Genomic DNA, 27,650 nt, shown 5'->3' with positions numbered 1-27,650 from the left:
GAATATCGGAAGGGGACATTATATGGGGCATACATGATATCGCGGACATATAGAGATAATTCTCCTTCAGGTGGTAAAGTACTCACAAAGAACTCCTTGTGTAGTATTTTAAACAATTCCATTGAAAATTGTGGCTAAAATCATAAAAAATACCGAATAAGGGGAGGGGGCGTACCGCTATAGGGGGGATATACGATATCATGGACCAACATAGCTCATCTTCGAAATTGACTTGCCTGCATATATAAAGACTGATCTGTGCAAAATTTTAGCTTCCTATCTTAATTCGTCTTGACTCTAGCGTGATTACAACAGACGGACGGATGGAAGGAAGAATTTTACACTGATCAAGAATATATATACTTTGTTAGGTTTAAAATAATTATTACGATGGGTTACGAACGGAATTACGAAGGAGGGTATAAAAACAACAAAGGTACGATAAAAACTAAACGTGTGGTCGGCAAGAGCAGAATCTGCTCGATTTTGAACGAATTTTGCTTCCACTTAAAAGTGAGGAAAATATGCTCACTCATCTTCAAGCGATATTAAACAATTGAATCTGCTCGACTTTTTTCATCTTCCAGTAGAGCACTCGCTCGAATTCGAGTGAGTTTCACTCTTTGTACAAATTCGAGCGAGATTTCTTACTCCAACCTTATAATTATTTACACTAAATAATGGTGTTTTGAAGGTGCTCTCCTCATTTTCTTACTTATTTCTTAACCGAATCAGTTGCTTTGTAACAATTAGGGTTCCCAGTGGCATCGATTTTCACCATAAAGGTTCAATGATTTTAGCAAATGTTTTCCACACTTCCTGAATTTAGGTATTTTAAAGATATCGATGATAAACTCTAATTTGACAAGTCAGTTTCACAGAAAATAAATTTTTCTATATAGATCTGCTATATTTGGTGGAACCTCAAATAAGTGTGTCCTTTTTGACCCTTTGTAGGGGTTTCAACAAAATTCCCATGTAATGGGTCTGGGTGAAAGTTTTTAGGATTTCCAACAGTAGCTGTTAGAGATCAAAATAAAAACTCCTATTTCGGGGGGCTACATACATAATAACAAAATAAATATATTAAAAATTTTATAGTGTGAATACGGTGCGGTATCTTAACATCTTTGCCGCTGACTATTGCCATTTCTTATTTGTTTTTTTTTTTTGTTTCCATATACTACTTGATTGATCGATAACGTTCTTAAGAAACCCGTTTTTTGTTTTGAAATTCAAAAATTCGATATCGTCTGAGTTCTTTGTTTTCATCTTATGGATTTCTTAGTAATTGCTGTTTTATTTTATTTTTTATAATAAATTAATGCTAATTTCAATTTCGTAGTTGATATTTTTTGATGGTGTTGGTACGAGTACTTCCCCAGCATTTGGTTTTGGCGTAGCAAAATTATTTGAAAGTATGTCAATAATTTTTGGATAAAAAGTGTAAATAAATCGGATGGAATTATTCTGTGAATTTTCTTACAAAGAAACGTAAGATAGGATTTTATCCCTTTTTTAACAGTAAGCTCAAAACATTTAAAACTATTTGTTACAAAAATTAGGAAAGCTTCAATTAGCAAGAAATTAGAAAAAAAATCTGAAATAACTATTTGTTGCATATGTATCTTATGAAACAACCCTCGCATGTGATCAAAGTTCAATCAACCAGAGCATGTTGGTTGGTGGTGTTGGCGGTGGTGGTAAGAGCGAGTATACTGCTGATAAAAGTCCATATTTTCCTTATCGTATCTTCGGTAAACTTCCGTTTCTTATATTTTTTCGTCTTTTTTTGGTTAAGTGAACTCCAATTCAAAACAAAAACAAACCAAGGAAGGAAGTGAGATCAACAATCACTTGAGTCGCTCGTATGCGGGCAGCCGGCAAGCAGTGTTCGGCTCAAGTGTTTATCTTTCAGCATCATTTCCAAGAGGTTAATGATATTGATTTTGCTAGCTTAAATCATGACAGGCTATTAATATTGTTTTTAAATAATTCAATTTTGAAATACAAAAAAAAGGAAAAAAACAACATTGACTTCTTTTAGCTTTTGCAAATGTATTATTAATATCGATAATTTCGAATACAGAAGGCCAATTGTTTTTCATTGAATGGAATTTACCAATTGGGGTTCTCAGTATTTTAGCTCCTCGAAAAAAATATTTAATAAAGGTCCATTTTTTGGTTTAGTCCTCTTATAACCATGGTAGAATTCAGAACGAAAAGTCATTTCAAACAAGCATATCCATCTTTGCCTTTTCCGTCCTTTTCAAATTTGACTGTATAGAAACCTGTAGTTAGAGAATCGCACTGCTGGTACCATGTAATATTATTCTCAAACTTAGACCGAGTTTGGAGATGGGCAATATCGGTCCACTCCCTTTGATACCTCCCCCAAATAGGTCGATATTTTCAAAAAAATATTTTACTGCATGGAAAGAGAATGGAAATGGAAAGGCTCCAACTTTGCAAATCCTAAATTTGCATCAGTGTGAAAATTGACAATATCGGTTCACTCCATCAAGTACCTCTTCCACAAAGGGTCAAAATTTTGTATAAATATAAAATAAATAAATAAATATAACTCTTAACTCTTATAAAATATCATGTAAGAGTCCGATTGTTTTCAAATTTCACACATTTCAATATTTTTATTAACCCAAGGTCTGGTGTTACGATGAAATATATCGGTCCACTGCTTCTGGTACGTCCCCACAAAGGGTCAAAATTTTGCATATCCATGAGGCTCATAAAACGCGAAATTAACATTCGTTTTTATTCAGAATTGGCACATCAGAATATTTCTATCAAAACCAGATCTGTTATAAAGATGGTAGATATTGGACCATTCCTTCTGGTACCTACCCCACCAAACGTCTAAGTTTTGAATAACCAATGCAATTATAAAATCCGAAATATACATCTGGTTTTCTTCATATTTCGCACAACCCATTATTTATACTGACACAAGATCTGCTGTGAAAATGGGTTATATCGGTCCACTCCTTCTGGTACCTCCCCTGGAAAGGGTCATAATTTTGAATATGGATGAAGCTCATAAAACGCGAAATTAACATCCGATTCCATTCAGACTTGCTAAATCTCAATATTTCCATCAACACAAGATCTGTTATAAGGAGGGTAGATATCGGATCATTTCTTCTTGTACCTCCCCCACCCAGGGTTCAAGATTTTGAAAAACAAAACGCTTAAAGAAAGCGAAAGAAGCATCCAACTCTCTTCAAATTTCACACATACTAACCTTTTTTGCTAACACAATATCTCTTGTGAAGATGATATATATCTGCGAATCCATTCTGGTACCTTAACCTCAAAAGGGTCACAATTTCAATACTTTTATCTGTCATAACTTGCAAAACAAATCAGCGATTTTAGTTCTAACCATAAACGATGCCAGCTAGCAATTGGATGTGGCTATTATCATGGCTCTCTCAGTCGCTTCCCGGGAAACCAAAGCTTAAGGGCTCCGGGGGAAGTATGATTGCAAAGCTGAAACTTGAAGGAGTGTGCAAAAAACTACCGATGCCATATACAAAATAGGACGACTCTTCTGTCTGGAAAGGTTATTTTACTTGTTTTTAGACACTTCCGATTCCTTAATTTTTGCCCGCACTGAACTTATCACCTGACATTTTTCTGCACATCGGACTGTTTACAAGCCAATGGCATTACTTCCTTTACCAGCATAGTTGCATTATTCTTCTACGTTTTGTCCAATATTCTTCTGCATTTTGTTACCTTATACATAATTTTTAACGATTGGTTGTGGAACTTGTTCCCAACAACAATATAATAGAAAATTCAGGATCCAACGAAGTATCCATTAAAGGACCAACCAACTTTTTATATTTTCAATTAAAATGATTTAAATTTTTAAACAAGATTTTCTTTTCCGTTCTAATAAAAATTTGATATATTTTTGAATTTATGGAAAATTTGATATTCAAACCAAGGCCTACATAAGGTCGACCAGAAAGCCCATCTGACAAACAAGTTTGCTATCAAAATCATAAATGTGAGTTGAAATTCAAAGATAGTCAAATTACGATAATGCAAAAACTACTGAGATTATTGTCAAATCGTTGTCAAAAGAAGTCTTCCTGACTGACCTTAATTCAAACCGAAATATATGTAAACAAATTTGACAGAAATCGGCCACTTTCAGGAAAAAAAAATAATCAGCTGAGAGGTCTGCAATGTCTTTTTGTTGTACCATGAATTCAGCTATAATTTTGGTAGTTTGGGTTTTCACTGGGTAGTTTAACTACCCGCTAAAATATTCAATTACCCGCTAAAAATTTCAAATCGGCTGTAATTCAATTTTTCGTGTTGTAAGATCCATAAAATTTATAAAACTCGTAACATTAATCGAATTGAATAGGATCGGATTAGGATTTGATTCTAAACGACCGTTGGGTACTTTACACCTTATTTCTCCAAATTAATATCGCATATTAAAAATCTTGGTTGTAATCATCGCTATCTCTTGTAATTTTTGTTATTAAAAATTATAATACTAACGTCAATGTTGTTGATAATTTCCAATAAATTGTAAATTGTTTTCTCTTGTTCGTGATTAATGAATTTTAATAAGTTTCATCATTGCTGGTCATTAAATATCCTGTCCTGTTAATTGATTTGTCTATATTAAAAAAATAAATAAAATATTATTAAACAAATAAAAATTTCCACCAAATAACAGAAGTTAAAAAACGTGTTTTTTTTTTTCTATTGCGTGAAATGACCAGTCAAAAGTTTTGTCCACAACGCCTCCTCTTTTTATACCCTACACCACATAGTGGTAAGGGTATTATGTCTTTGTGCATTTGTTTGTAACATGGAGAAGGAAACGAGATAGACCCATAGTTACTTTTGAGAACCTTCATAGAATCACTTTCTGAGTCGATTTATGCATGTCAGTCCGTCTGTCCGTCCGTCCGTCCGTCCGTCCGTCCGTCTGTCCATGTATTCTTGTGAACAAAATGCAGGTCGCATTTATTATCCGATTGAGATGAAATTTTCCAAACAATATTTTTTTGGCCCAAGGACGAACCCTATTGAAATTGGTGAGAATCGGATCAAATTTAGATATAGCTCCCATATATATATTCATCCGATTTCGGGTTAAATGTGCACCAAATGGCCAATATCAGCCCAAATGTCCCGAATTTTGGCACATGTGACCGAGATTAGCCTTAAAGCAAATACAACAAATTTGGAGAAAATCGGTTCAGAAACAGCTATAGCTCCCATATATATATTCATCCGATTTCGGGTTAAATGTGCACCAAATGTCCACTATCAGTCCAAATTACCTGAATTTTGGCACACCCAACCGAGTTCGGCCTAGAAGCAAGTATATCAAATTTGGAGAAAATCAGTTCAGACATAGCTATAGCTCCCATATATATCTTTCATCCGATTTGGTGTTTAAGCCTCTCACATTTGTAATATGCACTCCACAAGAATGATATTTGGTACCAGATATAAGATACAGCCCAGAAATAGCTGTTTGTAATTTTATCGAAATCGGTTCAGATTTGGATATAGCTCCCATATATATCTTCATCCGATTTCGGGTTAAATGTACATCAAATGGCCAATATCAGCCCAAATGGCCCGAATTTTGGCACATGTGACCGAGATTAGCCTTAAAGCAAATACAACAAATTTGGAGAAAATCGGTTCAGAAACAGCTATAGCTCCCATATATATATTCATCCGATTTCGGGTTAAATGTGCACCAAATGTCCACTATCAGTCCAAATTACCTGAATTTTGGCACACCCAACCGAGTTCGGCCTAGAAGCAAGTACATCAAATTTGGAGAAAATCGGTTCAGATATAGCTATAGCTCCCATATATATCTTTCATCCGATTTGATCTTTAAGTCCCTCACATTCCTACTATGCACTCCGCAACCGTGATATTTGGTACCAGGTATTAGAAGGAGCACAGAAATAGCTGTTTTAAATTTTATCGAAATCGGTTCAGATTTGGATATAGCTCCCATATATATCTTCATCCGATTTCGGGTTAATTGACCACCAAATGGCCAATATCAGCCCAAATGGCCCGAATTTTGGCACATGTGACCGAGATTAGCCTTAAAGCAAATACAACAAATTTGGAGAAAATCGGTTCAGAAACAGCTATAGCTCCCATATATATCTTCATCCGATTTCGGGTTAAATGTGCACCAAATGTCCACTATCAGTCCAAATTACCTGAATTTTGGCACACCCAACTGAGTTCGGCCTAGAAGCAAGTATATCAAATTTGGAGAAAATCGGTTCAGATATAGCTATAGCTCCCATATATATCTTTCATCCGATTTGGTGTTTAAGCCCCTCACATTCGTAATATGCATTCCACAAGAATGATATTTAGTACCAGATATAAGATACAGCCCAGAAATAGCTGTTTGTAATTTTATCGAAATCGGTTCAGATTTGGATATAGCTCCCATATATATCTTCATCCGATTTCGGGTTAATTGTGCACCAAATGGCCGATATAAATCCAAATGGACTGAATTTTAGTACATCGGACCAAATTCAGCCTAGAAGCAAGTATATCAAATTTAGTGAAAATCGGTTCAGATATGGATATAGCAACCATATATATGTTTCATCCGATTTAGAGTTTTAGTCCCATACATTCGTAATATTCACTCCACAACCGTGATATTTGGTACCAGGTATTAGATGGAGCACAGGAATAGCTGTTTTAAATTTTATCGAAATCGGTTCAGATTTGGATATAGCTCTCATATATATCTTCATCCGATTTCGGGTTAAATGTGCACTAAATGGTCAATATCAGCCCAAATCACCAGTCTAGAAGCTAATACATCAAATTTGGAGAAACCCGGTTCACAGATAGTTATAGTTCGTAAAATGCACGATAGAATTATATAGATTTTGATTTTGTACCAAATATCTCATAGAGCTCTGAAATGCCGTGTATAAACATGTTTACGAGAGCTCTACTAAATATGCATAGTGGTGTAGGGTATCATATAGTCGGCCCCGCCCGACTTTTGAGCTTTCCTTACTGGTTTTTGTTGTTGTTGTTGCAGTTGTTGTTTGTTTGTCTCTCCATTCAATTGTCGTGGCTGAATGACTGGCTATGCTTTGTGCATATTAACTACTTTAAATATTAAATTAAATTATAGGGAAAATATGTATAATACTTAATAATATAATTGTAATTTGCTTATGTCTAGTGAGAGGTGAGTGAAAAAGAGAGGGGTTAGTGGGTATTTAAACGAGGTGGGTAATATAATGTGTGAATATCACAAAAAAAAAAAATAAATAAAAAATAAATTAGTGAAAAATGATATTCATTGGATTTTTTTTTTAAACGTACAATGAGTATCAAAAGCATTTAGCATTTCTTTTTGGACAATTCTATGAAAAGAAAATATTGAACAATTCTTACGTGTGGGATTTTTTGATTTGTTAATATTTTTTTATTGTAATTTCTTTCAGAAATTTCTTACGAAATAAAGTCTAGAAGTCTAGCCACCAAAATTTCGAATACAAAAGTTCGTCAGGATTTATTGTTTAATCCAGATTTACAATGGGTTTTAACATTGGTACTGAGCTACACTCCAAAGTCACATACAGTGTCAAACAAAACTTTTTTAAAACTACCCAGTCAGCACTTTTTGAAATTTTTATTTACATCCCATTCAGGATTTTTTGAATTTTTTAATCATATTCGAGTCATTATTGAACCAGTTGCGCGGTTAAAAGGCTGGAATGTGAGCGCATTTTCTGATCATAAAATACACATTTGTTGGGAGAAAAACGTGACATCACGCGACTCTTCTAATCTTCTTCTAGATAAATTAAGAGTATTTTTTCCATTTTCTGAGTAAAAGTATTATTGCGCTAATACTCTTAGTTTGTGAATTTTTTTCGAGTAGTTAAGTCATTATACCCTACAACACTATGTGTTAGGGGTATTATAAGTTTGATTGGGCCAACAATTATGTAACACCTCGAAATATTGGTTTCCCATATAGGAAAGTATATGTGGATCTTCCTATCTCGCCGAGCTGAGTCGATCTAGCTATGTATGTCCTTCCGTCCGTCTGTCCATGTTAATTTGTAATCACTCTACAGGTCGCAATTATGGCCCGATCTTCACGAAATTTATAATGGAGTGGGTTAGAGGCAGACTAGAATCCTATTGCTTTTGGAGATGATCGCATGGTATTTAGAAAAAACTGAAAATTTTTCTGATTTTGAAGTTGCTCTACAGGTCGCAATTATAGACCAATCGAAGCGGAAGTTAGCGTGGGGCTAAAGCTTAGGGCTGGGCAGAAGTCTTCCAATTTTGATGGTCATGGCGTAATATTTAGATGCCGATAGTAAATATATCGGATTTATTGCAATTACAGTACGATCTTCACGAAAATTTTCACAAGGGTAGGGTTAGGTTCAGAAGGGCTAGGCCTATTGTTTTCAAAGATGTCCGCAATATATTTAGGGTTTGAAATGGACCAACAACTAATTTTCCTGACTTTGCAGCCGCTATAAAGGTCACAAATAGAAACAAAAGAACAAGAAATCTGGCATGAAATTAGAGTTTAGGACAGCGGGTGGTCCATATTACTTTTGCGTGAAAAAATACCAACATTTCCATTCTACCGAAACGTTGAAAATAACTTGCATGCGAAATCAAAAATGCACAAACGAGAACTTCTAGCTTTTTAACGCTGTTTTCGTTGACGAATATGGGCAAATATCGAAGACAAGCTAATTGTATATGTGAGACTAAATTTGGAGATACAGAGCCGCATCTTGCTTTTGGAGATGATCCCAAAATATTTAAGGGTTCAAATGAACCAAAATGTGGGGCTATTGGATTATATTTAGCTGTAAAATGGACCACAACAACTAACAGCACGACGTAGTGCGGAAATATTGGCCTAATGTCCTTGGTCAAAATGCTAATTTCAAAAGCGAAAATGGATTTGGACATAACGGGGCTTCTGACATATTGTAGTGTTGTAGGGTATCACATGGTCGTCCCCGCACGACTATAGCCTTTGCTTAACTGTTTTTTGATCAATTATGAGTCCTTAGTGACTAATTTTTTAGTCTTCTAAGTGTCATATATCACCCATGTGTACTTTCATTTCCGATTCTTTTTTAAGTCACCTTTGTCTTAAATTCGAGTCATTTCTGAGTCTTACATTAGTGTTTACGATTCTACAATCAATAATTAAGCTTCTATAATTATAATTTGTACTAATATTTTCTTTCATTCTTAATTTCAATAAATGCAATTTTTTGCTGGACTAGGGAAAAAAATCAAAAAATAAGAAATCAGAAACTTTAATGGGATCGTTTTTTTTTTTTTCGTAATTAGGTCTCTTGTGTGAACAAAATGTTTCTCAAGGTCTGTGTTCATATCCCTGTCGTTGCTAGTTTATTTGAGATAACAAATATCTGAAATAAAATATTTACAAATCTGTCCATTTTACTAATACTTTATATACGTATTAAAAAGACAAACTTTTGATTACTGTCACTAAATAACATTTTCTGCACTCGACTTTAGACTGTCCACTTCCAGCTGTTTTGGCAGGTTAAATTATCTGAAACAAACTTTCGAACGGCAGCCTGAAGAAATTGTGGGGCCTTCACCAACGGTTTTTGCAATAAACTCTTTCTGGAAATAGATTATAAAAATTATATGAGTATTTTGTAAAGTATTGAATTAATCAATCAAAGGCAAATATTCTATACTTACAAATTATTTAAGTGTTGTATTATTTCAATTCATCAAAGGCTTGCAAATACTTTTTTTGTCATCCTTTTCATTTTAGATTTTCTATTTTTTTTTTAAAAAAGGAAAAAAATATATTTAATGAAAAATTAATAAATAAAAAAAAAACAGATAATCGTACACTTTTTATATTTTTTTATTCACATTTCCATATTATACACTTTTACTGTTGGCTTTTTATAAATGAACAATAAGTCAACTTTTTGATAGTCACTCCAGAAACCCGACGAAATGGCTCGTTATGCTTGGCAAAACAAACAGCATTTAAGCACTTATATGTGCAAAAATATGATAAAAAAAAATGCATAAGTATTATCACTTTTCAAAGAATAAGAATAATCATTTTTCAATCTCTAGATGATCGCAATACGATAATAAATAGCGAAATAATAGTCACATTTTGCACATATCAATGATTGATTTTTGATTCCCATACATTTTGATGTTGTATAGTAAATTACTCTCTTTTTACTCATTGGAGAGAGTTATTTTCGAGTCGCTTTTCGATCATACAAGTTAGTTAATCATTTTTTGATCACCAAAATAACTCGAAGAAGACCCACCAAAGTGATTTTTGGAAAAACAATCTTCCAAATGCTAGCTGGGATGGCTTAAAATATGTAATTAGTATTTAGTATGAATACGCTACCATTTATTTGTATAGATCCCACAAAGTATAGATATTCTTGATCAGCATAAAATTCTATGTTGATTTAGCGATGTCCGTCTGTGGAAATCACTTAAGTTTCCGAACGAAATGAAGTAGGCTGATAAAAAGCGATGCTAGTTCTGTAGGACTTTTGGTATTGAAAATGGGCTATACAGGTCCACGTTTTCGTGTAGTCCCCATTAGTTTAGTTAAACCCCAAATTTGCTGTAAATTGGCAGCATGTGCACCCATTATGTAAGAAATATCCTTCCTTAGAACTGTCAAGTTTTGGTATAGTACCCATATAACTATACCTCCAGGTATTCGGTGTTTTAATGATTTGTGTCAGATTTTTCACCGGGAAAGTTTCAAATTTTTCTATCACCGAAAATTATCTATGTAGCTACATGTTTCTGTATAGACCCTATATAACGGTATTTTGATGATTATAGCGATTAGTCCAATTTTGGATACTCTTTCCAACATTTCGGCCAGTAACTCAAGAATAAATGATTCAATGTTGTCTTCCAATGCGTCCATTGAAGAGAACACGTCCGTATAAATATGAGCTATAAAATAAGTGACAATTTTTAGAAAAAATCTGAATTTTTTCTCATTCCCACCATACCAACCTCGTTTAAGACTAATTTGAATTGAAAACAAAATAATTTTTCCAACTACGCTGCGTTTCTTTTTTTCTTGATATTCATAATAAAGTGGATATGCAGACTGCAAAAAACGCGGCGGATGGACAGACACAACCGGCTATGACAAACTGACCAACCGACAATAACTTCCGTAGATGCAAAAACGCCAGCAAAAAATAATGCTAGCCTCTGACGATAGAGCTCCGGACGGTGTGTGTAGGAATTTTTTTCTTCTATGGATTTTGTGGTTGGTCAGATTTACCTAAGACGCCGTTTTTGTTGTTATTGGAGGCTTTATTTCACATCTCCATATACAGGGTGTTTCGTCATATTATGCCATGCCATGTGTAAGTTGTGTTTGTGCGAGTGTGTGTGTGTTTTTGAATGATCAAAACATACTTGTACCATATTTGCACTCATTATTGCACACAGTTGATCGGCGAAAAGCGTCGGGCGTCAGGCGGCGGGCGGTTAACTACCACCAGATTGTGTGAGAGTATTTGATTTTTGCGTGGCTTATTTTTTTCTTTTCCTTGGCTTTTGTTTTCGCTGTTTTCAAACAATTTAGGTTTTCTTGGTTTATTATTTGTTTTGGTTGGTAGTTGTTGTTGTAAACAGAAAAAATTAACGTGTTTACAACGCTGGGCCATTGTTTTATGTTTTTGTTTTTTTCTCTATTTTGATTAGTGGCAACAGCGGCGTCGGTGGTGGCGTTAGTACCTTAGCGTGGCTACGATCGTTGCCATGATTATGTTTTTGCCCCGACCGATCGTCCGTCCGTCTGCCTGTCTTTATTTGGCTCATTTTGTGTTACTTTCGCTTTATTTTGCAATAAAACAATATTAAATGCTAATATTTACTTGCTGTTGTTGTTTTGTAAGGTTTTGTTTAAAATTTTTTGTTTGTATTTTGTGGTTGTAGTTGTGTTCAGTCGGTCGGTTGATATTTTTTTCTTGTTGTTTCGTCTTCGCCTGTAATCTCTTATTCATATTTGGCCTGTATTAAGTTGATGGTTTTAGGGGTATACCCTTCTTCTTCCCCCGTTCCATTACTTATTTAGCCATCTGTTTAAAAAAGTGGCGTTTTTTTTCGATTTCATTAAAATAATTACATACATGGTCACCTATTAACATTATTACGTCAATAAAATCAACCTCATCGGGGCAATGGACACATACCTAGTCTGGCAGTTGTTTGATTATTATGTGTAATCATTGGATAGAAATCTAAATTCGGAATTTTGGTTTCGAAGAGACATTTGTTTGTTGCAATATTTTTTTTAAGTAAAACATTAAAACTAACCCGTTTTTTGGCAGAGATTATAGCTGTGTTCTAGTACTTTTTAGTAGTAAAACTAGCAGAAGAGAGAACAGTACAAAATGCTATTCTCATTTAGGTGCGCTCAAAAAATAAGGGAACGGTAAATTAGCAGAAATGCGATATAATGTCAACATTCAAAATTCCAAAAGAAAACAGCCTAAATCGGACTGGTGAAACCTTACTGAAATGGACGCCAAAATTTAAAAAAATGAGTATTGAAAATAAGTTAAAATTAATAATTATTTTTGAATGCTGTTTATTTAGAAAGTTTTGTTTTCAGAATGCGTTTAAGAATATTTAGAGGTGGAGTTTTCGCAAATCCCAACCCCGGAGAAGCTGACATGGTTGGAGGCGCCGGTAAAATTAATGTTAAGTCTGCTAGAAGATTTAATGCCACAAGTTGGGAAGACAGCCAACCTAAAAAATAAAAAGAAAATGTTCGCAGTAATAAGCGAACATCTTTGATTTTAAATTTAATTTTTCAATTTACCTTGCACTCATTTTGCAATGTTTTCCAATACATTTTCTTCGTCTGATTCCTCATTCAGCCAGTCCTCTTCTCTCCTGGATTCATCCAAAAGTGAATACATCAGTTGCTCCATATTTTCTCTTTTTGTTTTTTGCACGACAAATATTAGTTTTTCTTTAGTTTTTAAGTTTATATTTGTTGTCACGCGCGAACTTTGAAATGTATCAATACATTTTTCAACCTTGTTAGCCCTGCCAATTAAATGTCAAATTTACAATTTGCACATTTCTGGTCGGCAAAATCATGTAGCTAAAACAAGCAGAAATGTGCACCACTCAGCACCAGCTCGAGAGAGCTGCAAGTTTTGCTAGTTTCTGAAGTACGGGAACGCGTTGTAGCAGAATTAGCACTAATTAGTACTAATTTGTAGGTTCTGGAACACAACTTATAGAAGGGGCCTCATATCATGTCCTGTTGGTAGTCTTTTCTGCAAAAAAAAAAATATTTATTACCATTGACCTTGGCACAACCAGTAAGGTAGCTTAAAACGAAAGGAAAATGCAACTCTAAACTATAGTCTTATAGTTCAAGTTTGAATAATTGAAAGCTGGTGTAGTCTTAGGGATGTATCACAACCCAATTATAAGGTCGACAAGTAAGACCAGCTGATATCTACATTTTCTGTCAATATGATTTGAATTCGCCTGACAACCACAATAAATTTCAATACTTGTTCGATTCTATCAAAAATTTTAATCAAAAAAAGTAAAAAGGCTGTAGGTTCGACCGGGCCACCATGTAGCTAAAATCATCTAAATATCGAATATAGGGAGGAACCATTATATGGGGGCTATACAAAAACGTGGACCTGGCAAAATAAACATGTCTGCAAAATGTTAGTCTTCTATCTCGATTCGTTCGAAAGATAGCGTGATTACAACAGACAGACAGACACACAGATAGACGGTCATCGCTAAATCGACATAGAATTTGCGCTGATAAAGAATATATATACTTTTTTGGGTCTTACATGAGTATTTCGAGGAGTTACAAACGGAATGACAAAGTTAATATACCCTCCATAGTAGGTTATCGTAGTAAAAAGTTTGACATTCTTGCAGTTGTGGAACAGGCCAATTATCTTAAATTTATATGCAACGTTACTGTTTTCACATTTATTTTTAGCACTTTTCAAGCATACGTTTAGACGCTCCCAAGAATTGTCAATTCCATTGCGCATGCGGCAAATTAAAACCACTGTTTATGAAAGTCAAGTTCATTTGACGCATGCGCAATGGAATTGATTTTTAAAATCCACTCGATAGATAAATTTATTCTAAGCCACCCTTTATTTAAAAGGTGATTAACTTAAAACCTTTCACAATCCTTTTTGTGATTGTAAAATGTTATGATTGATGCAACGAATATAAGCTATTGACCTACATATCGTTTTTTTATATTGCTTAATTTCAAAAATTCCAGTACTTTAGGCTTTTGTGAATGTTCATTTGAATTGTGTGCATAAATCTTTCAAGTGCACAGACCTCATCCCATTTTATTAGGTTAATAGCTTGGTTTGACGAGTAATTAACGTTTTCATTTAACCTGATATTCTGCTACAGTATTCTAATCAGGATTTTCAAGATATTCAACACATATAAGAAAAATTTTCGGGGTGTGATTTATATTTATTCATTTAAATTTTGTAGAATATTAAAGAAATAAGATTAATAAAAAGGTTAAGTTGTAGAAAAAAAAGTATCACTGAAGAATACAATTCTGTCTAATGATTTGCATTGCTAAGTTGATCAAAAATACACGTAAATGCTGCTTAAAAATGCAAGTGTGTTTTTGGGGAAGGCGTTGTATACACTTTGCCTCCGAACAACAAAAAACTAGAATTGTATTTGCCCATGAAAATACATTGTAATAAGAACTAGTCTCCTTCCTTCTATTCTCTTTTTGGTATATCCTCTCTCATCTTTACCCATCATACCAATTATGGCCCACGTATAAGGTCCCCCTGTCAAGCCAGCTGACTACCAAATGTAATGTCAAAATGCATTATTGTGATTGAAATCAAAGAACAAAAGATAACAATAGTGCAAAAAGTGTAAAAAATTTTCATCTGGTTTTTAAAATTGGGAGGGACTGCTTGTTATTGCGACAAAATATTAGTCCATGGTAGAGGGACACAGGTAGCTGCATCAATGCTTGGGAACATTGATATGTCAATTTTTTTGAATGTTTCTTAAAAAATACAGTAGCTCCAAGCAAAACTCGTACACTTAGCAAACAAATTTCTTTCATGCAATATATGATTCATGCAATATATGATTATTATCAAATTCACTACTAGAAGAGACCTATATTTTTTATTAGTTTATAGGGCACTAGAGCTAGCCGTAGAACTGTTTTTTTATTTAGCAAAATAATCAAATTTATTCTAAAACTCACCAAATTTCTATGTTAAAGCTAAACTCACTCACAATATATGATTATTATCCAATTTACTACCAGAAGAAACCTATATCTTTTATTAGTTTATAGGGTACTAGAACTAGCCGTAGGACAAAAGTTTACTGTTTTTTTATTTAGCAAAATAATGAAATTTATTCTAAAACTCACCAAATTTCTATGTAAATGCTAAACTCACTCGTACAGCTTACATTTATACGGCAACCCTGTTTCGAACTGCGTCCAACTTCAAGCGATTGTTGGAAAATGTACTTAGGGAAGTCCCTAAAAGCCCATTTATCAAACATTTCAACGGGTTGTGTAATTTACTAACGTAAATATTAAAAAAAAAATCGGAAGACAACAAGGACAAACCACTGTTGAAGTGAGAAATTTATTAATTAAACATTACAAAAACCATAAATCGCTAAGTTAGATATGTGGGATTGTTAACAGAAGGCGATCTACAGTTCAGTACATCATAAAACGGTTCAAAACAGATGGATGTGTAAAAATAAGTTAAAAACGGCAAATAATAAAATCTTATCTTACGGCAGATCAAAAAGAATCGAAGCTCGCAAAATAGCTGATAAGGATTTGGGAAAAGTATGTTGCCCTCAAACAATAAGAAATATACTGCATAAGTCGAAATACAATGAAAAATTATGTCGCATTTGGGACACCCTTTATTTAAATATATTTTGACTTCTGAATTCCGAAGGTTCCGAAGGAATGGACCAATATTGTCCATTTCGTGTCGGACCTAAATAAATATGATATAAATATAGAGAGGTGTCAGGTTTAGGTTATATAGACTACTTCCTTCAATTTATAAGAGATATTTTTAGAAAATGTTAAAATGTGCGTGATGTACTAGATATAGTCGAGTTCGATATTTTCATACTTCATATAATACAGATAAAAATATTAATATGGGCAAAATTACAAGAAACTCGAACATTCATATCCAATTTTATGCAATCGTGAATTCCATGTTCATCTCAGGTTTCTGGTTGAGAGAAATATTTAGATATAGCATGTTGTAAAGAATCGCTGACTTGTTTCGCAAGTTATGACTGATAAAAGTATTGAAAATTGTGACCCTTTGTGGTTGAGATACCAGAAGAGGTTCGCAGATATATATCATCTTCACAACAGATCTTGTCGTAGCAAAAATATTTGTGTGTGTGAAATTTGAAGAGAATTGGATGCTTATTTCGCTTTCTTTATCTTTTTTCAAATCTTGAACACTATGTGGGGGAGGTACCAGAAGATCTCCCAATTTGATCACATAGATGGGAATCTTCATAGCAGATCTTGTGTTAGTAGAAATAATCGGATGTGTGTAATATGTAGAGAATCGAATGCTTCTTTCGGATTTTATAATCGTTTTGTTTGGTTATTCAAAACTTTGAGGCTTTGTGGGGGAGGTACCAGAAGAAATGGTCCGATCCCTACCATCTTTTTAACAGATCTTGTGTTGAAAGAAATATTAAGATGTACAAAGTCTGAATGGAATCGGATGTAAGTTTATCATTTTATGAGTTTTATGGATATTCAAAATTGTTTCCCTTTGTTGGAGAGGTACCCGAAGGAGTGGACCGACATATTCCATCTTCACACCAGTCTGTGAACTCATAAAAATATTGTATTGTGTGTAATTTGAAGAGAATCGGACTCTTACATCATACAGGGTGAGATAAAAAACTGCAACAAAGTCAAATCCCATATTTTTTACATTTTTTTTTATTTTATTGAATGAAAGCAAAAAATGTCGGAAATAAGTAATTATACCCTACAACACTATGTTTGGGGGGTATTATAAATTTGATAGGGCCAAAAATTATGTAACACCTCGAAATATTGGATTGCCACATAGGAAAGTATATATGGATCTTCTTATCTCGACGAGTTGAGTCGATCTACCTATGTATGTCCGTCCGTCCGTCTGTCCATGTTAATTTGTAATCACTCTACAGGTCATAATTATAGTCCGATCTTTGCGAAATTTAGAATGGAGGTGGGGCTAGGGTCAGAATAGAACCCTATTTCTTTTGCAGATGAATGCATAATATTTAGGGGTTGAAATGGACCAAAAACTGAAAAATTCTGATTTTGCAGTTGTTTTACAGGTCGCAATTATAGACCAATCAAAGCGGGGCTAGAGCTTAGGACTGGGCAGAAGCCTTCCAATTTTTATGGTCATCGCGTAATATTTAGTGGGTGAAATAGGCCACAACATTTGTGTTAAATAAAAGTCAAATTTTCCATTAAAACGCGAATATTTTTAATCCTGGCGAAATCATAAATAGACGAACGGGCCAATTCTGACCGTAACGTAGATGCCGATAGTAAATATATCGGTTATATAGCGAAATATATACAATGTGTATATACAAAGGAAGGTGATGTTAGTTAGAATGCTTATAATGCTTATATTAATACGATTTTGACAAATTTTGTCAATTCAGAATGCCCTCTTGACGAAAAAGTATATAAATAAAAAAACGCAGAAAAACATGCCAATAATGATGTTAATTTAAATTTTGTTGTATTTTGTGACATTTTTTTATATTTTCATATTTTTTATCGCATGCGATTTTTTTAATTTGACTTATAATATTTTGTAATAATTTTTCACCTTACAACACAGGTTGGGATACTATATTCAAATATCGTCCGATCCCCACGAAAATTTTCACAATGGTAGGGTTGGGCTTAGAAGGGCCAGGCCTATTGTTTTCAAAGATGTCTGCAATATATTAGGGGTTGAAATGGACCAACAACTAAAAATTGTCCTGATTGTGCAGCAGTTATAAAGGTCACAAATAGAAACCGAAGAACACGAAATCTCGCATAAAATTAGAGTTAGGAAAATTCTCACCAAAATGCTTTGTAAACAATATAACAGCTGTCGGAAGATTGGCTTAGAAATGACAGCAGTCTGAATTTGGTTGCAGTTTTGTCATCTCACCCTGGCCATATGGCTAAGGGTATATAAAGGGTAGCTTTGGAGTAATGTATGAATTGATATATTGATAGCATTCGTAATACAAAGTATTATATTATGTTTACGATGAAATAAAATGCCTAATATAAATGTGAGAAAGTTTCTTTGCATATGACTCTAATATGATGCGTAAACTAGTCTTAATTAAACTAAGGGTTACATATGGTTCTTATTGTATATAAGAACCAATTTATGTTCTTTATAAGTTTATATATATATCAAATATTTCTAACATACAACATATTTGAAGTTGTTTTAAAGGTATTTTTTCTAGAAGATATTTTAATGCATTTTAGTGATACATTTCTTGCAGTGCATCTCGGTGAAAGGAAATTGACATTTGATGTTTTCTTTCTTATCGAAAATATTTCCATTTGCAAATAACAAAAAACGAAAAAAATAAATAATGCGATAAGATGTTCTTTTTGCTGTTGCGGAAAAGTAAATATTTGTTAACAACGTTAAAAAACTTTTGTCTGCTATTATTTTTCACATGCCCTTACAGATTGAATGAATTTCATTCCACACTTAAATGGGTGGGGGACATAAAACACCTTAAATGCAATTCAAACAAAACGTGAAACCATTGACTGGCTTGTCATATGGGCGGTTGGTAATATTTGTGAAATTTAAAATATTTTTCCACTTCGTGATGGTATGCCAATTGTCCGTTCCATCGCCCCTCGACCGCCTATGGATCTTCTGCTTGCTCCATGTAACAATGAATACTGATGACAACCCCTCATCTTCCCTCAGAATATTCAATTTTGTTTGGTTAAGTATTGCATTTAGTAGTTTCATGTGCATGTGCATATGAATTTCATTTGATTTGTTTTTTTTTTTTTTTTTAATTTTTATTAACTATTAAAATAAGCAGGCAGAAAAAACAAAACAACAAATATTTTTGTTCACGACACAACAAAATTAAGCCAATGGAATTTACGACACGAAATCATCATCATCTGACAATAGCATTAACACTCACTCATCCCGATAGCCAGCCAGCCAGTCAATTGAGTGGCCAGCATCTGCTGGTTTCGATATTAACTATTTAATTTAATTATAGAAAACAATTTTCAATATATTAACAAAAAAATCTTTTAATTTTTTGTCTTTCTCTTTTATTTGCGATTTAAATATGTATATTTACAGTCACTTTTAATTATTGTTAGTTATTTTTCCTTTCTGTGTGTTTGTTTAAATTAATCTCAACAATGAGGGAGTGTAGTTGTTATTGTGGTTATATGGTTGCTGAGAATTGCGCCAGTCACTCGATGCGATTAGTCTAATGAATATAAATTTGAAAAGAAGGAGGAACGAAAACACAACGACCGATGTCTACAATTAATTAAAGATTCTAAAGAAGCTTCAGGTAGTAGTTCTACAGTAGAAGACGCTTGAGAATAGTTGCCAACAATTAATGGATGCTTTTTATGTGAATTTTTAATTGACACTGCAGTATAGAGCGTGTAGAGCGTTACGGCCATAGGAAATTTTCCAACATTTGTCATTGACAAGCGAGGATAAACATGGGGGATACATAATCGTTTATCGGTCTTCAAGATAAACATGAGGGATACATAATCGTTTATCGGTCTTCAAGATATTATAAGTTTTCTATGCATAAACAGCTTCTTGTAGGTCTTTTGTGTATAGAAAACATTTTGTAAGTCTTATAGTCATAGGTGACATCTTACAGAAGACCTTCCGTGGTATTCTAGACATAATTTTCGTTATACAATTCTAATAGAATCAGTCGGTATTGCCAACAGCCAATGTTCGATTAAATAAATTTCGACTTTTGTAATGATTATTCAAATTGTTGACCCTCTATGGAATTATGTTCGAAAGGAATGGGCGAATATTTTTAATTTCGCATCGTACATAAATAAATATGATATAAATATTGCGAAGTGTCAAGTTTGGACTATATTCCTTCACTTTATATGAGATATGTGATAATTTTAAGAAAATATTAAAATATATAATCGGCCGAAGTATTCCATTTTCATACTTCATCTAAGACAGATAAAATGATTGGTATGGGCAATATTACAAGAAAATCGTATATTTATAACTAATTAAATGCGAAATCATAAATTTCATATTCATCTTAGGTTCATGGTTGGGAGAAAATGTAGATATAGCAAAGAATCGCTGACTTGTTTCGCAAGTTATGACATATGAAAGTATTAAAAATTGCGACCTTTTGTGGGTGAGGTACCAGAAGGGGTTCGCAGACATATATCATCTTCACAACAGATCTTGTGTGAAATTGGAGAGTGGGATGCTTTGAGCGTTTGCTTTTTTTTCAAAATCTTGAACCACATGTGGGGAGGCACCAGAAGAAATGGTGCGATCTGTACCATCTTTATGACAGATCTTATTTTGATGGAAAGATTGAGATGTACCAAGTCTGAATGGAATCGGATGTTAATTCCGCTTTTTATGGGTTTTCATGGACATTCAAAATTTTAATCCTTTGTGGGTAGGTACCAGAAGGAGTGGACCATCTTCACTACATATCTTATGTTAGTAGAAATAATGTGATGTCTGTAATTTAGAGACAATCGGACACTTACATCACATTTTACAAGGGTAATCGTATGGTCATTTTGCGTTTATGAGCTTCGTGGTTATTTCAAATTTTGACCCGTTGTGGAAGGAAGGAGTGGTCCGTTCAATCCGATCTTCATACCAGACCTTGTGTTAGTAGAATTATTGAAATTCGCGAAAGCCGAAGATGATCAGAGACTTAGCTCAAATTTTATAATAGTTATGATTATTTAAAGTTTTTAACCTATGTGGGGAGTTATCAGAAGGAGTGGTCCGATATCTACCATCTTCACACCAGATCTTGTTTAAGTAGAAGTTTTGGGATGTGTGAAATTTGAAAAGCCTCTTTTCGAGATTTACGAGCTTCATGGTTATTCAAAATTTGGCCCCTTTGTGGGTGAGGTACTTGATGGAGTGAACCTATATTGTCCATTTTAGCACCTAACCTAGCACTGGCAAAAATATTGGGATGTGCAAAGTTTGCACAAAATCGAATTATCCTTTCTCTTACTATGGGGTAGATTATTTTCTTTAAAAATTGTGCCCTTTTGTGAGAGGGGTGGAGGCGAGGCCTCACTCGCGAAGCGATTTTGCCCATCTCCAAACTCGATCTAAGTTTGATAATAATATTACGATTCACTAAGTTTGGACCAAATCGGAAGCTCGCTTCAAGAGTTATCGTGCTCACCAGCCAGACAAACAGACGGACGGAAGGACGGACATCGCTAGATCGACTCCAAATTTTCTGAAACGGATTTGTTCCAAAGAGAGCTAAGGTCTAAAACCGTTATTTCAATGAGACACGTTTTGGCCGTATCAAAATCGCTTATCGTAGTAAGATGTTTTACATTCCTCCAGCATCCGGAACAGAGCATGGGTAATAATGACATTTGTGGAGTTTTCTTTGAAACGTTGGGATCCAGCAAAAATATTTTCAATTTTTCACAAGTGTTCTGGACACAAAATGGTTTCTTGCAGACGAGGCGTTGATCTTCCACACAGATGAGCATATGGTTTTATTCATAGAAGATCAGATGGTTTCATAGATGAGCAAATGGTTTCCTTACAGAAAAACCAAAATTTTGTCTTCATATGAAAGATTACATGATATTTTATATGACTTCTAGGCACTAAAAAACACTTATTTGTCTTCTAGAGTTAGCTCACCGCTGTACATAGAGGGCATTCCAAGAGGTTTTTTTTTAATATTTTATAATCATTTGTACGAAATTTTACAGGAATCAAAAAAATCAGTGAGTAGTGGTGTGCCACAGGAATCTGTTCTTGGCCCTCTATTGTTCGTTATGTATGTTAATGATTTGCTGAGTTGTATTAATGGTAGGAATTGTATGTCGTTTGCATTTGCTGATGACATTCAAATTTTGTTTAAAGGAGAATATGTGTTTATGGATGTGTTGCAGTCGTCAATTGATTTTAATATTAATATGTTGGTAACTTGGTTGTCCTGTAACGGTCTCTCAATAAATACTCAAAAATCTAAAGTTATGTTTTTTGGGAACTTGCAAGAGGATTCAATTAGAGTTTCCATTTATAGGACGCCTATAAATGTTGTAAGCTCGATGAAATGTCTTGGTTTGTTTCTTGATTCTGGTTTGGTGTTTGATGTGCATGTGAATTCTTTAGTGTCCAAAGTTAACTTTATTTTAAAGAAGTTGTATTGCTTGGACATAGTTTTGCCTAAGAAGATTAGAATTCAGTTGGTACATGCATTAATAATGCCTCACTTTTTATATTGTATTGAGATTTTTGGGGGTAGCTACGGTTTTGTTTTTCGTAAGTTAAAACTATTGTTTCATAGAGTAATGCGATATGTTTTTTGTGTCAAACGTCGTGATCATATATCTCCTTCTGTGAAAGAGTTTCTTGGTTGTTCGTTTGAGTGTTTTGTGAATTTAAGGTCAATGTTGTTCTTCTACAAACATTTTAAATTGAGGACATCTTCTACTCTTTTGGACCTTTTTAAGTTTTCGAGATCTGTAAGGAACCTGCAAATTGTTATACCACGCTTGACTCCTCTGTTGGAAAAATCCTTCTATGTAAGAATTGCTCGCATTTTCAACAATCTGCCACCTAATCTTAAGACATTCAATTCTTCCCTAAAATGTTATAAGCGTAAATTATATGCTCATTTCAATATTGTTTAAAATATATAGTTTTCTTGTGTTAATTTGTTTTTTCCTTGCATAGTTGATTTATCTAAATCTTCAATGAATTGTGATTTTTGCTAATCTTTTTTTTTTTGTTATTTTTTTAATGTTATTTTTAAGATTAAGGATGTTATGAATAGTTTTGAGTAGTCATGTATAGGAGTTCTTGGAACCATCAATCAATTGTTAATTTTATTCATTTTTTGTTAATTTGTTTTAGTGTTTAATTTTAAGTAATTCTTTTAGGATTAAGGATATTATAATTAATTTAGAGTAGTCATGTATAGAAGTTTTTTGAACCGTCCATGGCCCTGTCGGCTAGGTTTCTGTACTAATTGAAAATAAATAAAAAAATAAATAAATGAAAAAAATACTAAAACATGTATTCACTAAAGTTTTTTCCAGTAGATGAATTTTTCAAAGACTTTTTTTAGAAACTTGTTCCAAAATGTCCATTAAATTACATTTTTTACTGGATGTTGTACTTTTTTGCAAGTTTTTGCTCAGAGAAGACTAGTAAATATCTAATTGCTCTGTTCAAGTACCCGCAAGAATCTACTAGTTTTAAAATTTGTTTCGTTATCATAAAGGGAAAATCGGTTGTCGTAGTGAATACTTTTACATTCTTTCAGTTCTGGAACAGACCAAATGTTAGAGTCTTATGTAAAGCTACTTTTTCCACATTTATTTTAGCATTTTTATAACATACTTTAAGGCGCTTTACACAATTTGTTATCTGAAAGAAAGTGTAGTATAGTGTATATTAATATACTCAAAGCATAAGAGTTATATAAATATAATATGTGTAGATTATATTACATTGTTTAGTATATCTATAAAATATAGCGTTTAAAAATTATTGGGAACGTAACCAAAAATTTAACGTTTGTTTCTTTTCTTATTATTTCTAGATATAACTTACTCAATTCGAAACGTTGATCGTTTAGTCAGTCCACAGAATGGAGAAGACAGCAAAAATATCACAATTAAAATTTTGGAACAAGCAGAACAACAACACAAGCAAGGACAAAGATAAGGATGCTGAAGTGACTGAAACTAAAAATGGTGCTAACAAAGAGGATTCGAAGGCAGGAAAACGCAACTGGTTGCACACACCCGAAGCCCTTATAAATGGTCATGTTGTCTATCTAGTCAAGGCAAGCTCCTCTCATATAAAAACATTTTAGACTTTCAACTAATCTTATCTTAATTTTTTTTCCCGATTCCAGTTCTTTGGCAATGTCCCGGTTGACCAGCCCAAGGGCATTGAAGTCGTCAAGGATACCATACGCAAACTGCAATTTGCCCAACAAATGAAAAAAGCCGAAACGGGTACTCAAGAGAAATTCAAGAAAGTCGAAATCACTATTAGTGTAGATGGTGTAGCGGTGCAGGAGCCCCGCACCCAAAAGATTCTACATCAATTCCCATTGCACAATATCTCGTATTGTGCCGACGAGAAGGGTGTCAAGAAATTCTTTAGTTTTATTGCAAAAACTGTGAAACCAACATCGGGAGATAACACTTCGAACGGCCGTGGCAGTAGTCCCGATGGTTCAACACAATCCTCATCGACTGCCGAGGATACACACGAGTGTTTTGTGTTCATATCGAATAAGTTGGCATCGGATATCACATTGACCATTGGTCAGGCATTTGAATTGGCATTTAGGTGAGTTTTTGTTTTTAAGCTTTGAAGAAATGAGTCCTGTAAAAGGAAACAACTTGGGTTCCGTTTTATAAGCTAAGAAAGTTTCATAGAATATCAGATGGAGTTCTGATAAATAGGAGAATTGTTAAATGGAAAAAACTTGGAGACTTGCATAGGGCCTTCTCAAAGAAGAGCAGTTGGTCTTCCTTATGAATTCCTTATGTGGATTCCTTCAAAGAAAAAATTATAATATTTATAGAGGATCGGGCGATATTACTTATAGAAAGCCAAATGTTCTTCTTCAACAAAAAATGTATCTTCCTTTAATAATAGAAAATGGCCTCCTTCATAGAAGACTGTATTTTTGCCTGTAAATTACAATCTTCATAGATTAATCTTCATTGAACAAACTGTTTTCTCATTTAAAAATTCCGGAAGGTTTTTTTCTTAGAAGACCGAACCAAAGACTTAAAAGCCCATCTAGTCATCTTATAAATGCTTAGTTGATCTTCTGATAATAGTTCACTTCGTCTTCTGTGAAGGTTTTCTCAAAAAAGCCCTGTTGACCTTATCGTAGAAGAACAGTTGGTATTCTCATAGAAGAACATTTAGTCTTCTCATAGAAGAACAAAATGTCTCCTCATAGAAGAACAGTTGGCCTTCTCATAGAAGTCCATTTGTTCTTCCCTTAAAAACCCATTTGTTTTTCTCATAGAAGACCAGTTGGCATTCTCATAGAAACCCAGTAAGTCTTCTCTTACAAACTCAGTTGGTCTTTTCATACAACACCAGTTGGCCAATTTATTCTAGACCGGTTGGTACTGTCATGGAATGAGGCAGGTTTCTCTTATTAGCCCAGCTGCACATCTCTACTGGAAGACTTTCTGGTCTCTTCTTTAAAGGCTTTCAAGTCCTCCATTGAAAACTCTTCTAGTACTTTAAATTTAGCACAATTTTTACATTACTAATGACTCTCCTCTCTTTCAATGATTTCAGAAAATATGTCAGCTCCACGGAAAAAACAGAACTGGGTAAGGCCCAGCAACAGATTGCCGATTTGGAGAAAACTGTAAATATCTACAAGAATCGGCTGAGAGATCTCTCTGCAAAATTGGCCAAATCAGATTTGGATGCCTATTTGTTTAAACAAAATATCAAAGATATTCTGGAAGTACCAGCACAGACTATTACCACAAATGGTGATGTGTCCACTCAGAATCTTACCAATGGTTCGAATGGTCTAACAAATCACGATGATAAGACCCTGTTGATTGATACCAATTCGAATTCATCAAACTCCTTGAAATCATCGCTATTCTTACCCGCTGTACCGCCACGTAACAACAACAACGCCAACACCAAGTCCATGAATAATAATGCCCAAAAAATGGAAGAGCTATTATTGAATTCCGATTCGGATAGTGATTTTGACCCACGTGCAGAGGAGTCAACAGATGGCAATAGCACTGGTAGTGGTAAAAATATAAGTAATGATTTGTTTGGCTTCGAGCCATCCAATTCGTTTGGCCAACAATTGTTCTATAACAACAATGATAATAAATTCCATAATAACAATAACAACAACAACAATACCAGCATTATTAGTAATAACACATTCAGTGAATTGACCATAACACCACCATTGTGTAAGTAGTTAAAAATCGGATACCCCCAAGGAATCAATTTTAAAATTTAATTTTTCCCTTATTTTCAGTGGCTCCACCACCCAAAGTATCGGCCTCACGTCGCAGTACCTCGGTAACCAACAGCAACAATAGCACTTCACCAAATGCCATTAACAATTTATTGACCAATGGCAACATTACAACCAACAATAACAATCTTGCCGATCTTTTTGGTTCGGATCCCTTTGATACATCCAACACTGGCACCCACCATCAAAGTATTTTCCCCCAGAAACTGAGTAAAATCTCTGTAGATGATTTCACTTTGGAAAGTTTGGATCCCCTAAGGAAATGATTTGTTGCTTCATGGAGAAACAAAATGAGAGCATGGTAGCCAGTTTGTTTTTTGTTTGTAAAGTTAATCTACATTCAGGGAGAGATCGAGCGATCGAGCGATCCTCCCACAATATTGAGATGTGTAATGTTGTCAAATATATTCTAAACTATATAAATTGTATAATGAATAGCTTACTCCCACTGCGTCCCTATGATTTCCTAACCCCCAACCCCCAAAATATCTCTTCTCTCATTTCTCTCCTCCTCTCTAAATAATGTTTTGTTAATTTAAGTTACAACAAATGGAACTTTATTCGTATAATGTTAGTTATGTATTTATGTTGAATGTATGTGTGATTGGATACAAGTGATTATGAACCCTTACTCCGCACCACCTAAAACAGGAAAGAGAAATTCGTTTTGATCGGCCTTCTATTATAACCCCCCAGTATTTTAGAAGAACAAAAAATATAAGTGTGGAATGTTATCGAAAATCAAATTTAGCCCAATTTGAATATTGTATTTGTATTTTGTATAAAATAAATAATATAATTATAATAATATTAATCGTTTATTTGATAAATAAGAATAAATTTATAAAAAAAATAAATATTCTTGACTCTGTATTTTTATACCCTACAACACTATGTGTGGGGGTATTATAAGTTTGATTGGGCCAGAATTTATGTAACACCTCGAAATATTGGTTTCCCATATAGGAAAGTATATATAGATCTTCCTAGCTCGCCGAGCTGAGTCGATCTAGCTATGTATGTCCGTCCGTCCGTCTGTTCGTCTGTCTATGTTAATTTGTAATCACGCTACAGGTCGCAATTATGGCCCGATCCTTACGAAATTTTGCACGAAGGTGGGGTTAGGGTCAGAATTGGAGATGATCGCCAAATGTTTAGGGGTTGAAATGGACCAAATACTGAAA

At 34.0% G+C, this 27,650-nt stretch overlaps 1 protein-coding gene and 1 long non-coding RNA gene across 5 annotated transcripts in view; one reads left to right on the top strand and one right to left on the bottom strand.

Annotated features, from left to right (window-relative positions):
- Nucleotides 1-27,323, top strand: part of LOC131804708 (PTB domain-containing adapter protein ced-6-like) — a 34,757-nt gene extending 7,434 nt beyond the window's left edge. For all 4 annotated transcript variants that reach the window (XM_059127800.1, XM_059127799.1, XM_059127798.1 and 1 more), the window contains 4 exons: nt 24,013-24,258; nt 24,331-24,773; nt 25,749-26,398; nt 26,467-27,323. In XM_059127800.1, coding sequence (XP_058983783.1) covers nt 24,061-24,258; nt 24,331-24,773; nt 25,749-26,398; nt 26,467-26,732 — 1,557 coding nt within the window. In that variant the 5' untranslated portion in view covers nt 24,013-24,060 and the 3' untranslated portion in view covers nt 26,733-27,323. The remainder of the gene's footprint in view (nt 1-24,012; nt 24,259-24,330; nt 24,774-25,748; nt 26,399-26,466) is intronic.
- Nucleotides 12,562-14,326, bottom strand: LOC131804709 (uncharacterized). Its single transcript, XR_009343234.1, has 3 exons — nt 13,941-14,326; nt 12,932-13,397; nt 12,562-12,858 (listed from the first exon to the last, which is right to left on the bottom strand). It is a non-coding gene; the product is annotated as an uncharacterized LOC131804709 (long non-coding RNA).
- Nucleotides 27,324-27,650: the final 327 nt, after the last annotated feature.

This window comes from Musca domestica, unplaced genomic scaffold (genome assembly GCF_030504385.1).
Source record: "Musca domestica strain aabys unplaced genomic scaffold, Musca_domestica.polishedcontigs.V.1.1 48, whole genome shotgun sequence".
NCBI lineage: Eukaryota > Metazoa > Arthropoda > Insecta > Diptera > Muscidae > Musca > Musca domestica.
The sequence above is the reverse complement of the archived record's forward strand: the minus strand, read 5'-3'. Positions and strand labels throughout refer to the sequence as shown.